Source organism: Phocoena phocoena, chromosome 9 (assembly GCF_963924675.1).
Source record: "Phocoena phocoena chromosome 9, mPhoPho1.1, whole genome shotgun sequence".
Classification (NCBI taxonomy): domain Eukaryota; kingdom Metazoa; phylum Chordata; class Mammalia; order Artiodactyla; family Phocoenidae; genus Phocoena; species Phocoena phocoena.
This window is the reverse complement of record NC_089227.1, coordinates 82,656,694-82,669,545: the sequence shown is the minus strand read 5'-3', so window position 1 is coordinate 82,669,545 and position 12,852 is coordinate 82,656,694. Positions and strand designations below refer to the sequence as shown.

At 47.0% G+C, this 12,852-nt stretch overlaps 1 protein-coding gene across 1 annotated transcript; it reads right to left on the bottom strand.

The window, feature by feature from the left end:
* Positions 1-1,077: 1,077 nt before the first annotated feature.
* GARIN1A (golgi associated RAB2 interactor 1A) lies at positions 1,078-11,593 on the bottom strand. Its single transcript, XM_065884020.1, is given in 6 exon segments — positions 1,078-1,276; positions 5,732-5,805; positions 5,807-5,854; positions 7,402-7,648; positions 8,599-8,783; positions 11,441-11,593. Coding segments are annotated over 6 exon segments (906 nt in total).
* Positions 11,594-12,852: the final 1,259 nt, after the last annotated feature.

Below are 12,852 nucleotides of genomic sequence, written 5' to 3'. Positions count from 1 at the left end.
ACCCAGTCTAGCTAGGACTTACCACTCAGCCCAACTGAGCGTGCATGAGGGGAGGGCAGTCGTGTTCTTTCTCCTTCCATCCCTGTATTACCCACGTGTGAATTATAGGGAAGCAGGTCCTCCAGTCTTGATTTGCAGACCAGGTGGCTCAAACATCATGTCAACCTAAATGGCTTTCCTGTGTCTCCAAAACAGGGCTCAGTATCTCTCCCATATGCTGCCTACAGGCAAGTATCATGTCCATCTGTCTTGTTCTAATATACCCAGCAACTGGTGCAGTGTCTGGCACCTAGCAGGAGCTGGATAAATGCCTACTGAACGCTGTGGTAGTATTCCTCAAGTCAGTATTCCCCATTTGTCCAGAGGTTGGCCAAGGGTCCTGTTCTATCCCTGATATACACAGACACTGTGTCTTCCACTTGGGTTTCATTAGGTCCTGGGTAGGGAGAGTCAATCAATTAGGACTTCCAGTGATGGGGGGTCACCATCTTCCTTGAGAGAAGCCCCATCTTCATTAGCAACCAAAGTTTGCATGGCCAGGATGACCTTTCATAGCTTTACCTTAACACAGGGAATGGGGCAGGAAGACTCACGTTCTTGTTTGAGGTAAGTGGGGCAACACAAAAACATCTCCTAGTTGATCGCCATCATTCTCAGGATTCTTTCACTTTGGGCTTGTAGCAGCCCTGTCTCTGTTTCCCCCATCCCTTTGTAAGAGGAAGTTGGATTGCTCCCCAGGTCCTTTCCTCTGGACTGGCTTTCTTGGCTTTGCTTGGCTGTTTGGGGGTTTCAACTGAGCTAACAGAATGTTTTTTCCATTTATTTCCCAAGGAGCGAGCTATTGCTCCTAATTAGTCCTTCTCCAGCCCCTCCCCACCTCCACCCCCCATAACACAACCTATAACAATTAGGGACTCACTTGGAGGTTTATTGGTGGAAGTACCGAAGCACCTTGTTATAAACACCATCTTACCTCTCCCATGGTCATCTGGGCCACAATAGGAAAAGAGCATTATAGAAGGTTGTAGCAAGTGGACTGAATGAAGCCTGGGAAGATGACCCTGTCTTGGCTAGGTGTTAGGGTCCCAGGAAGTTCTCTCCTAGGGAACTGGCTACAGGAGCCTGCAGGAAGTGCTCCTCTGGGTTCTCTTGTTCCCAGAGACTGTGGTTCAAGGTGGCTCTCATGGGTATATTCGAATTGACAGGGGATGCCACTGGAGAGGGTGTCTTGTCAGAGCAGTTGAAATTGTCTATTTCAGTGGTGGTATCGGTGTTTCTGGAGTAGCCCAGGATATCGGGGTCATTGAAAGCAATAGAAGAAAAAGAAAGCATTGTTAAGAATCTAATTCTGAAACTTTTAAAATTACGTCTTTTCCAGCATGAGTGCCTTGAACCTAGATCTAAATATGGAAATGATGGGCAGTGACAACACATATTCATGGCATGAGGTACCTACAAGCAACTTGAGCAGAGAAAGCCAAGCGGGAGGGAGGCTGGAGTGAAGGCATCTCTGCTGAAGTGGAACAGATGCCCCTCCAAATCTTAAGCCTTGCTTTTATGTGTTGAGAATGTAACATGTTATGAGTCAAAGGCAAGACCTGAACCCACTGGGACCTGCCTGATGCCCACTATAGCCTGCCAGCTCTCAGCATAAGTGCAAAGAAAACCTCAGACAGTTCTCCAAAACAATAACAACCGAAAAAATAATCACAACCACTTGTGTGTCTAGAAAAACACACACTGGGCTAAAATTTAAAAAAATTTTGATTTTAAGTGAAATACATGCTTATTTTAAATGAAAAACAAAACCTATAAAAAAGCACCCAAAAGAAAATAAAAATCACTCACATTTACTATTCAGAGATAAGTACAGTGAGGTTTTTTTTTCCCCAATGAAATTAATTTTAGGGTTATTTAGCCAGAGACTGGCAATATGGCCTTATATCTAAAAATGTATTTGCCACAAAACACCTAGAAATGCTGGATAAAATATAATCTACACAATTTTAAATGCATTGTTAAACTCACAAAAAGTAAAGTAAAAATCCCAGGGACCAAAATTAAAGATCAGCGAAGTATGAGCTAAAGCGGGGCTGCCTGAGGGACTGGCCAGTCTTGGTGACCCAGGCCTTGGGTTTTTATGGACACGTGACACAGGAGATAAAGTCTTGGGCCAGAGCTAGGTAGGGCATTAACTGAGGTATTTACATAAGTCCAGGACTTTCAAAGCCACCTTCCCGGCACCAGAAAGAAATCTGGGACACCAGAAAGAAATCCATCCAGTGCCACAAGCTCATCTATATCAACTTGGATTCTGGGTCAAAACAAAAGTCTCTGCTGAAAATTCTTATCTTTGGGACTGTCCCAATACTGGTTTGAGGTCTGAAACGATATATGGTACAAGAACTTCCAAGCTGAGAAACTAATATAAAAACTTTTGGGGCTTCCCTGGTGGCGCAGTGGTTGAGAGTCCGCCTGACGATGCAGGGGGCACGGGTTCGAGCGCTGGTCTGGGAAGATCCCACATGCCGCGGAGCAACTAAGCCCGTGCGCCACAACTACTGAGCCTGCGCTCTAGAGCCTGCGCTCTAGAGCCCACGAGCCACAATTACCGAGCCTGTGTGCCACAACTACTGAAGGCCGCATGCCTAGAGCCCGTGCTCGGCAACAAGAGAAGCCACTGCAATGAGAAGCCCGCGCACTGCAGCGAAGAGTAACCCCTGCTCTCCACAACTAGAGAAACCCGTGCACAGCAACGAAGACCCAATACAGGCAAAAATAAATAAATAAATAAATTTTACATTAAAAAAAATTTTTTTTTTCTCCTGAGCCAGTAATATCTCTGATATGGAATCAAACTTACAGTGGCTCTTTGGGGGTTAACCCTTGCCCCTCCAATTTAGGCCAACATGAGTCCCACAGAAAAAGGCCTGTTTGAGAAAAGCTCAGATAAAATATTACAGCTACAGACAGCTCCAGGGCCCACAGGGTGTCAGTATCTGTGTGAGAGGAAGCAGAGAGAAGCAACAGGGCATCTGATGTGCCTGTAAACAGGAGAGCTCCTATATCTCCCGCAGCTTCTCAGTGGAAAGTGCAGCCAGCCGATTTGAGAAGGAAACTGGAAGTAAGTGCAAGGGGTCCGTGGTACAGTCTGCAGAGGCTGGTGAAGTATGTGCCTTAAGAATTCTCAGAACCACCAGAACACTCTCCCTTGCAGGACGCGTCCTCAAACAAGGAAAAACCACTGGAAATGGAATCCAAATTGAGTAGGACAGGAACAACAGAAGCAAAGAAAAGAGAAAGGTCAGGGAAAGATAGGATAGAGGAACACAGCCCTGGAATCGTAAAAAATACAAGGCCATAAACACTTCACAAAAATGACACAAGAGGGAGCTCGGGAGCCCAAACCAGAAAGCTGCCTTGACCAGCCCCTCACCCGCAAAGGTTCAGGAAAAACGTTCACATCAGAGATCATAATCCAAGGCAACACAAAATTATATAAGGAAGAAAGAGGTTGGGACTTCCCCAGCGGTCCAGTGTTTAAGACTCTGCCTGCCAATGCAGCAGGGTGCGGGTTCGATCTAAGATCCTGCATGCTGCCCAAGGTGGCCAAAAATTAAAAAAAAAAGAAAAGAAAAGAGGCTATGAAGCATCCTAAATCCTTACAGACAATGAATGCACACTAAAAAGATGTGCCTGCAAAACAAATGAAAAGTGCAACCTAGCATTTCAAAATGAGCTAAAAGAAGTTAAGACAAGGACAGAACATATGAAAGAACAACTAAGTCAGAATTCAAAATATTTACAGGAATTCCCTGGTGGCCCAGTGTTCAGGACTCCGTGCTCTCACTGTCGAGGGCCGGCTTCAATCCCTGGTTGGGGAGCTAAGATCCCACAAGCTGCGTGGTACAGCCTAAAAAATAAAAATATAAAATATAAATAAAAGATTTACAAATGTGGTGATAAAACTGAGAAAAGAATTAGACACTTCTAAAGAAGTAAAAATTACTTCCTAAATGAAGCCTAAAGCCAGAAAGAACCCAAAAACAAACGAAGCAGATAATGCCCTAAGAGAAACAGAAGGGAAGAAGCAGGAGAGTTTCAAGAATAAAACAGAGAAAGTGGCAGGTAATTAGATACGCAAAGATGATCCAACATACAAATAGTAAGAGTAGCCAAAGAGGAAAATTTTACATTATAATTCAAGAATACTATCTTGAAGTTGAAAAAAAAAAAAAAAAAAGACTGGAAAGTACATATAAAGGTGCACCATGACCTGGGAGAACTGACCCAGCATGACCACAGCTGGGACCCTGCCCCAGAGCAAGGCTATGAAAGCATTGAGAGAGAGGAGGTGTGGAGAGTCCTTTGTACAGAGCTCCTCCTTCGTTCCCCTCCAGCTGAACCACAGAGGCTTCCTGGGAACACCCAGAGACCTTGAGCAGTGGCCCCTGGGGTCTGGGAGACCCAGTAGGTGGCGGGGCACAACTCCCACCCAGGAAACAATGGAGGGTGGCAGAACCGGGAGAGCAGGTTTCTTTGATGACAGAGTGAAGAGGAGTTGCTTCTGTGTCTAGGAGGCACAGTCCTCCCTCCAGTAGCTGGTCAAAGTCTGAGAGGACATTTCCTGAGGACAAGGTGTCAACTGTACCGGAGAGAAAGAGCCCGCCTCGAGCCACTGTAGACACTACCTGCAAGGACTCCCTTAAAGGTGAGGGGACTCTGACAGCTAGTGCCTGAGTGCATGGACGCCTGCAGAGCCAGGGCCTGAGCGGGGGGCCTTGCATTGGGGTGAGGACTTCAAGGAACCCAAGAAAGCTCCTAAGAGAAAAAGCCAGCTTTAAAATCAGGAAACAGAAGGAGAGGAGTGAAGGTCCAGTCCCCACATGAAGGGCCATCTTAATATGAGGCCAAGCTGACTGAAGGGGGGGTGATGTGATCACTTTAGAGTTTTGATAATTTTCAGGCACTGGATGTTTTAATTTCAGAACTGATGCTGCTTTTGCAGTTTAAAGGGACCAAAGAACTCTTTTATATTCTAAGAGGGAGCCCATATATGCTATGGGACCTGCTCAGAGACCAGCTTTTATCCAGGGGCAAGAAGACAACTTCTCCCGCTGAAAAAATTATAAAGGAAAGGAAAAAATTTTGCATTTTGATGATACCCTACAAGTTGTACTTCTTCAATGTATCGACTAAACAATCTTGCTTTGGTTTTCTATCTCTTGTTACAGAAAGAATCTAACACAATGACTTAGTAGATTAGTAAAACTTCGGAGCCAGCAGTGGTCTCCCATGTGGGTTAATGTCTATTCTGTCCATTTTACAGAATAGACAAGTGAGGCAAGGAGGCCTTGGGATTGTCTTACCCAAGGGACCCTTGCGAGTTGGGACTGGAGATAGTCAATATATAACTCCATGAGCCTGCTTTATTAATTTATTCATCCCTCACTCCTTTTACTGAACACATTCCATATGAAAACACTAGGGTTTACCTAGGGACTATTAAGCTCAATCAGCCACTGACCCTGTTCCCAAGGACAGGCTTATAATAAAATTAAGGGGACACGTCACATGCAAAGGTCTAAAGTGAAGAGAAGGAACTGAGATGGGTGGGCAGAGGGTGTCACTGACCGCCGCCCCGCCCCCGCCCCCCGCCCCCCACCCCTCCCCGCACCATGGCTCTGTGCTGCGGGAAGGGATGCCAGCGCTGCCTGCACGGAGGACCCACCTGTCTGCTGTGAGCTGGGACCTTCCTGAGAGATTCGAGAAACAGTCACTGGTCTGCTCGGCTGCCAAGAGCTTTCATGGAGCTTTCACTGGACTGGCAGGATGACAGGAGGCTGCTTCCAGACTGGATGGAGAAATGTGCAGTCAGATGGCCAGGTCTGCTCCCTGGTAGCCCTTGGCTTCCTCGGGCCATAACCTTGAAGGAACTCACTTGTGTCTGCCAGCCTAGTCCTGGGAACCTGCTCCTTCAACATCAAGCCCTCGAATCATGAGACCAAAAATGGGGCCCTAGCAGGATCACCTCTCTGCCTGATGGGCTGCTGTGGCTATCTGCCCAGAGCACAGGCTCTGAACCTTGTGAACCAGAGCAGCAGAGCTGACTTTCAAAGTCAGTGATAGAGTGCCTAAAGTATGCCACTTACACGAGACGAGGAAAGTGTTTCCATCCTGAAATCTGAAGGTTTAAGGTTATCCAATCTATCAAGCTTTTCCTTCCTGACCTTCTACCCTAAGCAGGTACTGGGAAAGCCTTCTATGGGTCAAAAGAAAAGAAAAGAAATCCTTAAATAAACGAAAAGGGAAAAGCAAATCCTTAGGGGAAATATTTGCAAAAACTTGAGATTAAAGGCTTAAAAATCCTGATATATAAAAAGCTCTGGTTTACAAATCAATTTAGAAAAATGCAAAGCTGCCAATAGAAAAATGGCCAAAGAACACAAGAGCCAATGCAAAAATAAAAAAGGTCAGTGTTCAAATTCATTGAAAAATCAGAGAATCCACTTTTTTTCAGCCTATCACACTAGAAAATTAAAATTTATACTTCTCAATTGTGATAAGGATACAGTGACACAGTCACTCATATTATGGGAGAGAGTATAATTTGGTAGGAACTTTCTGGAAATAATCCGGCAGTATGTATCAAGAGCCTTAAAAATGTCTGTACCCTTTGAATTCTGCTTCTAAAAATCAATTCTGAGAAAACAATCAGAAATGTGGACGATACATAAATGCTTGTTGTAGCATCAGTTACAATAATGAAAAGTCAGAAACAACTCTGAATGTTAAACAACTCTGAATGAATGATGTTAGGGGAATGGTGAAGTAAATTTTAACCCATTCATACAACTGAATAGCATGAAATTACCAAAATGATGTATATAAAGGGCTTCTAAAAGAAATGGAAAAATGCTTATGATATAATCTAAATTGGAAAAAAAAGCAACATTCAGAAATGTATATATATTTAATGTCCTCAAATATATAAATTAAAAATTAAGATGAAAGAATAGAAGGAAATATGCCAAAATGTTCCAAGTGATTGCTTGGGGCTGGAGAGAAGTAGGGGTGATTTTTCTGTAATTTTCTGATTTTCTTCAGTGAGCATTATTATTCCTTTATAACACTGAAGAAAAAAAAAACCAGCAAAAAACAGCAAACAATTTTTAACTGAGTGAAGTACTTTATAGCTCTTTTTTTGGAAAACAAAATTAATTTACTTTTTATGTCTGTAGACCTCAATTTGGTGTGTGTGTATCATTGACCCTTGAAAAAGAAGTCTGCTCATCCCCACACAACACTAGACTGTAATACCCATCAGTTCTCGGGAGGTGATATGTTTCCGATTCCCAGCTGACCCTACGGATCTCTTGGCGGGATCTTGGTGAAACTTACTGTTTCGGTGGAGCTGCAGGGCAACTTGGGCACCAGGCAGTGAGAGAATTGGATTCTCGGGTCTTTTGTGGTGATAGACAGACCTCTCCACAGAATTTTCACCAAGCGGATCCAGAATTGAAACACAGCCTCTGGGTGTTTTTCGTGGAGCCTCAGGTAGTAGATCTTTTCAGTCACTGTCCTAACCCTCAGGATGCGTTGGAGCCGGTCGCAGATTCGTAGCTCCACGTACTTCAGTGGGAGAATCCTAGACACAATCAGGAAATTCCCATGGCAGAGGCATCAGTGATTTTAATCAACCAAGCTGGTGCCTTCCTAGAGCTTGGGTCAACCTCACTAGGTGCTCACCTCTGCTTGGGGGACACCCAAGGGAGAAAGCTCATGGTCTGAGAGTGGGAATGATCACTAAGACCGACTCTTCTCTGATTTCCAGGGCCTTAGTTATTAAAGAATCTGCCCACACCAATAACAATGGCTGAGAGTCGATGTATGATATCTCGTTTAGTCCTCACAACAACCCTTTGATGAAGGAAAGATAAGTAGTATTAATTCCATTTTACAGAATTTAAAACTGTGGCTCAGAGAAGCTAAGTGATTTACCCAAGTTTAGATCTTCTTAAGCAGGAAATGGAACTAAGGTTTTCTGGCTCTATTTTCAGGTCTCCTCCTCCCTAGATCCTGATTAACTGTGCTGAAAGATTAAGAAAATGGACGGAGGTCTCCTATACATCCGGTATTTTTTTTTCAATCTCAACACCTCATAATCCTATTTGACTATCATATCGCTCACCTTTCTTTTTGAAAACCTCTAAGTCAATATTGACAAAAAAAACATAAGCAAAAGGAAGCCAAGATTCTCAAAAACTAGGCCGAGACAGGGATTGGTGCTCTAGCACAGCACCAAGCACAGCGCTTGGTACACATAGATACTAAGTAAATACTTGTTAAATGAATGAATGAAGTCTGTATAGTTCATCAGCTAAAGAACACTGTCCTTTCTTCTCAGCTAAAGTCCAGCAAAAACTAACACAACATTGTAAAGCAATTTTACTCCAATTAAAAAAAGAAAATTATGTTGCTAAAAAAAAACAACACAAAGGCCACAAAATAAAAAAATAAATAAGTAAAGTCCAGCTGCAAAACAACGCAGTCATTCATCCTGCCCCTTCCGGGCCCCTCCCTCAAGCCTTTCTTTACCTGCTGAGGGTGATGACTGGGGCACTATCAGGTGTGCTCCAGGTGGAAAACTGACCCTGGGGCCAGGTGACATTGGCCATCAGGAGGACGTTGGGGAGTGGCAAGGAGGGCACTGAGGAGGTCACCCCGAGGATCACAGTGGTAGACCCGTCACAGACATCCATCCAGTTCCCGGGTTTAGCGACCTAGAAATCAGCCCCAGGTACATGGGTCAGAGAGAAGCAGAAGACAGGGGTGGAAGGTTACAGATGCTAGAAAACGGCTCTTCAACTTGGCGACAGGCTTAGAGCACCTGTGCTTCTTGCAGGTGTGTGGCACACTGGACTGGGTCATGACCTGAATCTATCTTTCCTGTGGGTCTCCCCAGAGAGACTTAGAGTCCTTTGCATTTTACTAATTTTAAAAGGATGCACTAGTAAGAAGCCAGCACAGATTCCTTCCTTCCTTCCTTCCTTCCTTTTTCTTTCTTTCTTCCTTCCTTTCTCTCTCTCTCTCTTTCTTCATTCATTCATTTATTGGCTGTGTTGTGTCCCTGTTGCTGCATGCGCGCTTTGTCTAGTTGTGGCGAGTGGGGTCTACTCTTCGTTGCTGTGCGCGGGCTTCTCACTGCGGTGGCTTCTCTTGTTGCGGAGCATGGGCTCTAGGCGCGCGGGCTTCAGTAGTTGTGGCGTATGGGCTCCAGAGCACAGGCTCGGCAGTTGTGGAGCATGGACCCAGTTGCTCCGCGGCATGGAGGATCTTTCCGGAGCAGGGATCAGACCCGTGTCCCCTGCATTGGCAGGCAGACTCCTATCCACTGCGCTACCAGGGAAGCCCCAGCACAGGTTTCTAATGGTCTGAAAGGGAGACTGTGAGAAGAAATTTCCAGAAGGGGAGGAAAGTGAGGAAAGAGCTGAGGGGAGCTTCTCCCAAGATGAGGGAGAGTGAGGGGAGCTTCTCCCAAGATGAGGGAGTGCCAGGCTTGTTGCTGGGTCTTGAGTGTAATAAGGACCTGTTCTCTTGCAGCACTCGGGGCTGTGGCAGGACAGGGAGATGGATGCCTGGCACTGGGGCACAGTGTCTTAGCTAAGACACCCCTACCTCACTCTCCAGGGCGGGCAGAGAAGCACCAGGTCTGTAGCCTCTAAGGAACCACAGGGACCAGGGTAAGGAACATCTGAGGAGTGACCCCTGCATTCCCAAGACCAGAGGGCCTTCTCCCAATATCCTAGGCTTTGTAAGACCATCGGGGCCATTCACAGCCCGTGGTGGAACTGGGGACCAGGCGAAAGCCCCAGGAATGACTGAAATGTTAGTTCCCACAAGCCTGAGTAGATGGTGCCCCAAGAAAAGTGAATTTTGATTTTTGAAAAAAAAAAAAAGAACATTTCTTGGAGCCCATGTTGTGGAATGAAATTCATATGTGCTACAAAACACAGAGGGCCACACACACTGAGAGTAATAAGTAAATGTTTGCGGGTGATGTTTCTTGGCGGTGACGATAGTGACGGTGATGCTGAGGAGAGGGAAGGGAGGGAACAGCATAAGTTCAAGGCCACTTTTAGCTCTGCCGAGGGCCAGCTTCAGCAGGCAGTCTTTCCCCCTCCCTGGCACAGTCTGAGTCTCTCGCTGCCTGAGTCACCTAGCGTCCATCCAGAGAATCTAAAGTTTTAATACTAGGCCAAAGAGAACATATTAGGAGAATAAACCTGCCGCCATCATCTCACACCCAAGGACATGACTAGAATTTGATACCTTGAGTCTGGATTTCCCACGATACTGCTAATTCTCCTCTGAGTGTGTGTTAGACATGAGCACGCCCCCCCCCCCACGCCCCCCATGCTGCCAGCTGATCGCCCAGCTCTGCAGCTCCCTGGGGTGGTGCAGGGACCAGAGAGCACCAGGAGCCATGAACCTTTGGGGGACCTCGTCAGAGAGTAGCTCGCTGCTCTGTGAATTCAACTCCACCGAATGGATTCCTGACTGCAGACCCTCCAGTGCATTCCAGCCTCCTGCCTTCACCCAGGAACTTGAAGTCCCTCTGCCTGGAAGGTCCTCCCCCTGCTCTTCTACCAAAGTCTCAGCAAGGCCTGAAAGAACGGCTTACGACTCCGTCTTCTGGGAAGCCTTCCACAACTGCCCAACAGCTACCATTTTATACTATGTCCTTTAAAGCTACAAATTCACAAGCTTCTTGTCCAGGGACACTATCTGATCTCTCTTTGCATCTCCTGCCTCTCACACAGCTTGCTGACTGGTTATGCCATACCTGCAACGGAGCACAGGTGGTCACCAGCCAGACCACTGGAGGGAAGTGGGTAGCACTTTGGCGAGATGTCACACGGATTGAAATGACCGCCCTGCACTCCTGGTGTCTCCATGCTTCCCAGGCCACAAACACTCACTTCCATAGGTCATATTACTACTCTTCTGGGGGATGGTAGAATCTGGGCAAGGCTAATTTATCCAGGGACCTTGGTCTCAGGCAAGGGTATTTGTGTAATAATATCCCAGAAAGCAGGTTGGGTTTCAGAGCAGGGACTACAGCTGCTTTCATCCCCTCTAATCAGCCAGTGTGGACTAGCGGCCCCGGGAGGGTGCCTATGAACTCTGCCTGGAGAGTGGGTTCTGCTGTCTCCTGCAGGTGTCACTCTATTTCCCGAAAGCATTTGACCTGCAGGGAGTCCCGTGATGCTGTGGGCACAAACTGAGGGGAACTCGGGACCCAGACCCTCTCGTTTCTCTGGCTTTCCTGGCTTCTTCCTCCTCCCCAGGGCTTTCAGGGGCCTTGGCATCCGTGGACCAGTCCCCGGGAACAGGCTTGGAAAGGGAAGGAGAGCTGGCCTGAGCTGCACAAGGGTACCTGGATAAAGTTGCTTTCAAACACCACCGAGTCAGAGAACAAGTTGAATTCTGGAGAATGAATCAGTTGACAGAGGAGGCCGTCTTCCACCCCAAGTTCCACTCCAGGGCCTGCTTCCATGACCTCAGGTGGGAGGCTCCGAATTTTACTCATTGGTTCTTGGGAAGGATGGGCTGGGGAACATCCCTGGGGTTCCACTCAGACCCAGCCCAACTCCACGGTGTTGGTGTGGCCACCACTCCCCCACCTCCACAGCTCCACCTCCCCTCCTGACTTACCGGCTGTCCCCCAGGCTGGGAAGGGCCTGTCGGCTCACAATGGCAGGAATGACATCAGGGAATGTGATGGGTAACAACAGGAAAGGGAAAAAAAAAGGAGAGGCAAGGAAGGACTTGGGGGTGAGCAGGGTGTTTTTCTCGCCTTTCATACTCACTACAAACTAGCAATAATGTAGCCTGCTCCATTTTGTTTTGGGTTTTTTGGGGTTTTTTTTTGCGGTACGCGGGCCTCTCACTGTTGTGGCCACTCCTGTTGCGGAGCACAGGCTCCGGACGCACAGGCTCAGCGGCCATGGCTCACGGGCCCAGCCGCTCCGCGGCATGTGGGATCTTCCCGGACCGGGGCATGAACCCGTGTCCCCTGCATTGGCAGGCGGACTCTCAACCACTGAGCCACCAGGGAAGTCCAGCCTGCTCCATTTTTCAGTCAATCTCCCCACACAGGAGGAAAACAATTCTCCCAAGGTTATGGCCAGACTGCGAGCTGCCACAGCAGCAAGGGAGGCTATCAGGAAACCCACAGCCTTCAATCGTCCCCACTCAGGGCAAAGGCTCTCACAAAAATTTTCACTGTAAATGTGACCTGTTCGCCTGATGTCAGGCCCTCACTGGGCCAGGAGAGCTCAGGATGGGGCCCGCAGTTCAGCCCAATCTTCCCTCCCCCATCTCATGGGATAATTTTCTTTTTATTCTTTTTTTTTTTTTAACACCAGGCTATTAACAAACCAAAGAGGTTTATTTATTTGGAAACTGTGAGCAAATGAGGAAGTGTGATACAGTGTATGCTGGAGCATCACAAAAAAGACCATGAGAACCAACTGTTAAATCTCCAGGAATTTTAATGAGTCAGTTGTTAAACACAGCCATTGTTAAAAATTTAATAATATAGGGCTTCCCTGGTGGCGCAGTAGTTGAGAGTCCACCTGCCGATGCAGGGGACACGGGTTCAAGCCCTGGTCTGGGAGGATCCCACACGCTGCGGAGCAACTAAGCCCGTGCGCCACAACTACTGAGCCTGCGCTCTAGAGCCCATGCTCCACAACAAGAGAACCCACCGCAATGAGAAGCCCATGCACTGCAATGAAGAGTAGCCCCTGCTCGCCATAACTAGAGAAAGCCTGCACCCAGCAATGA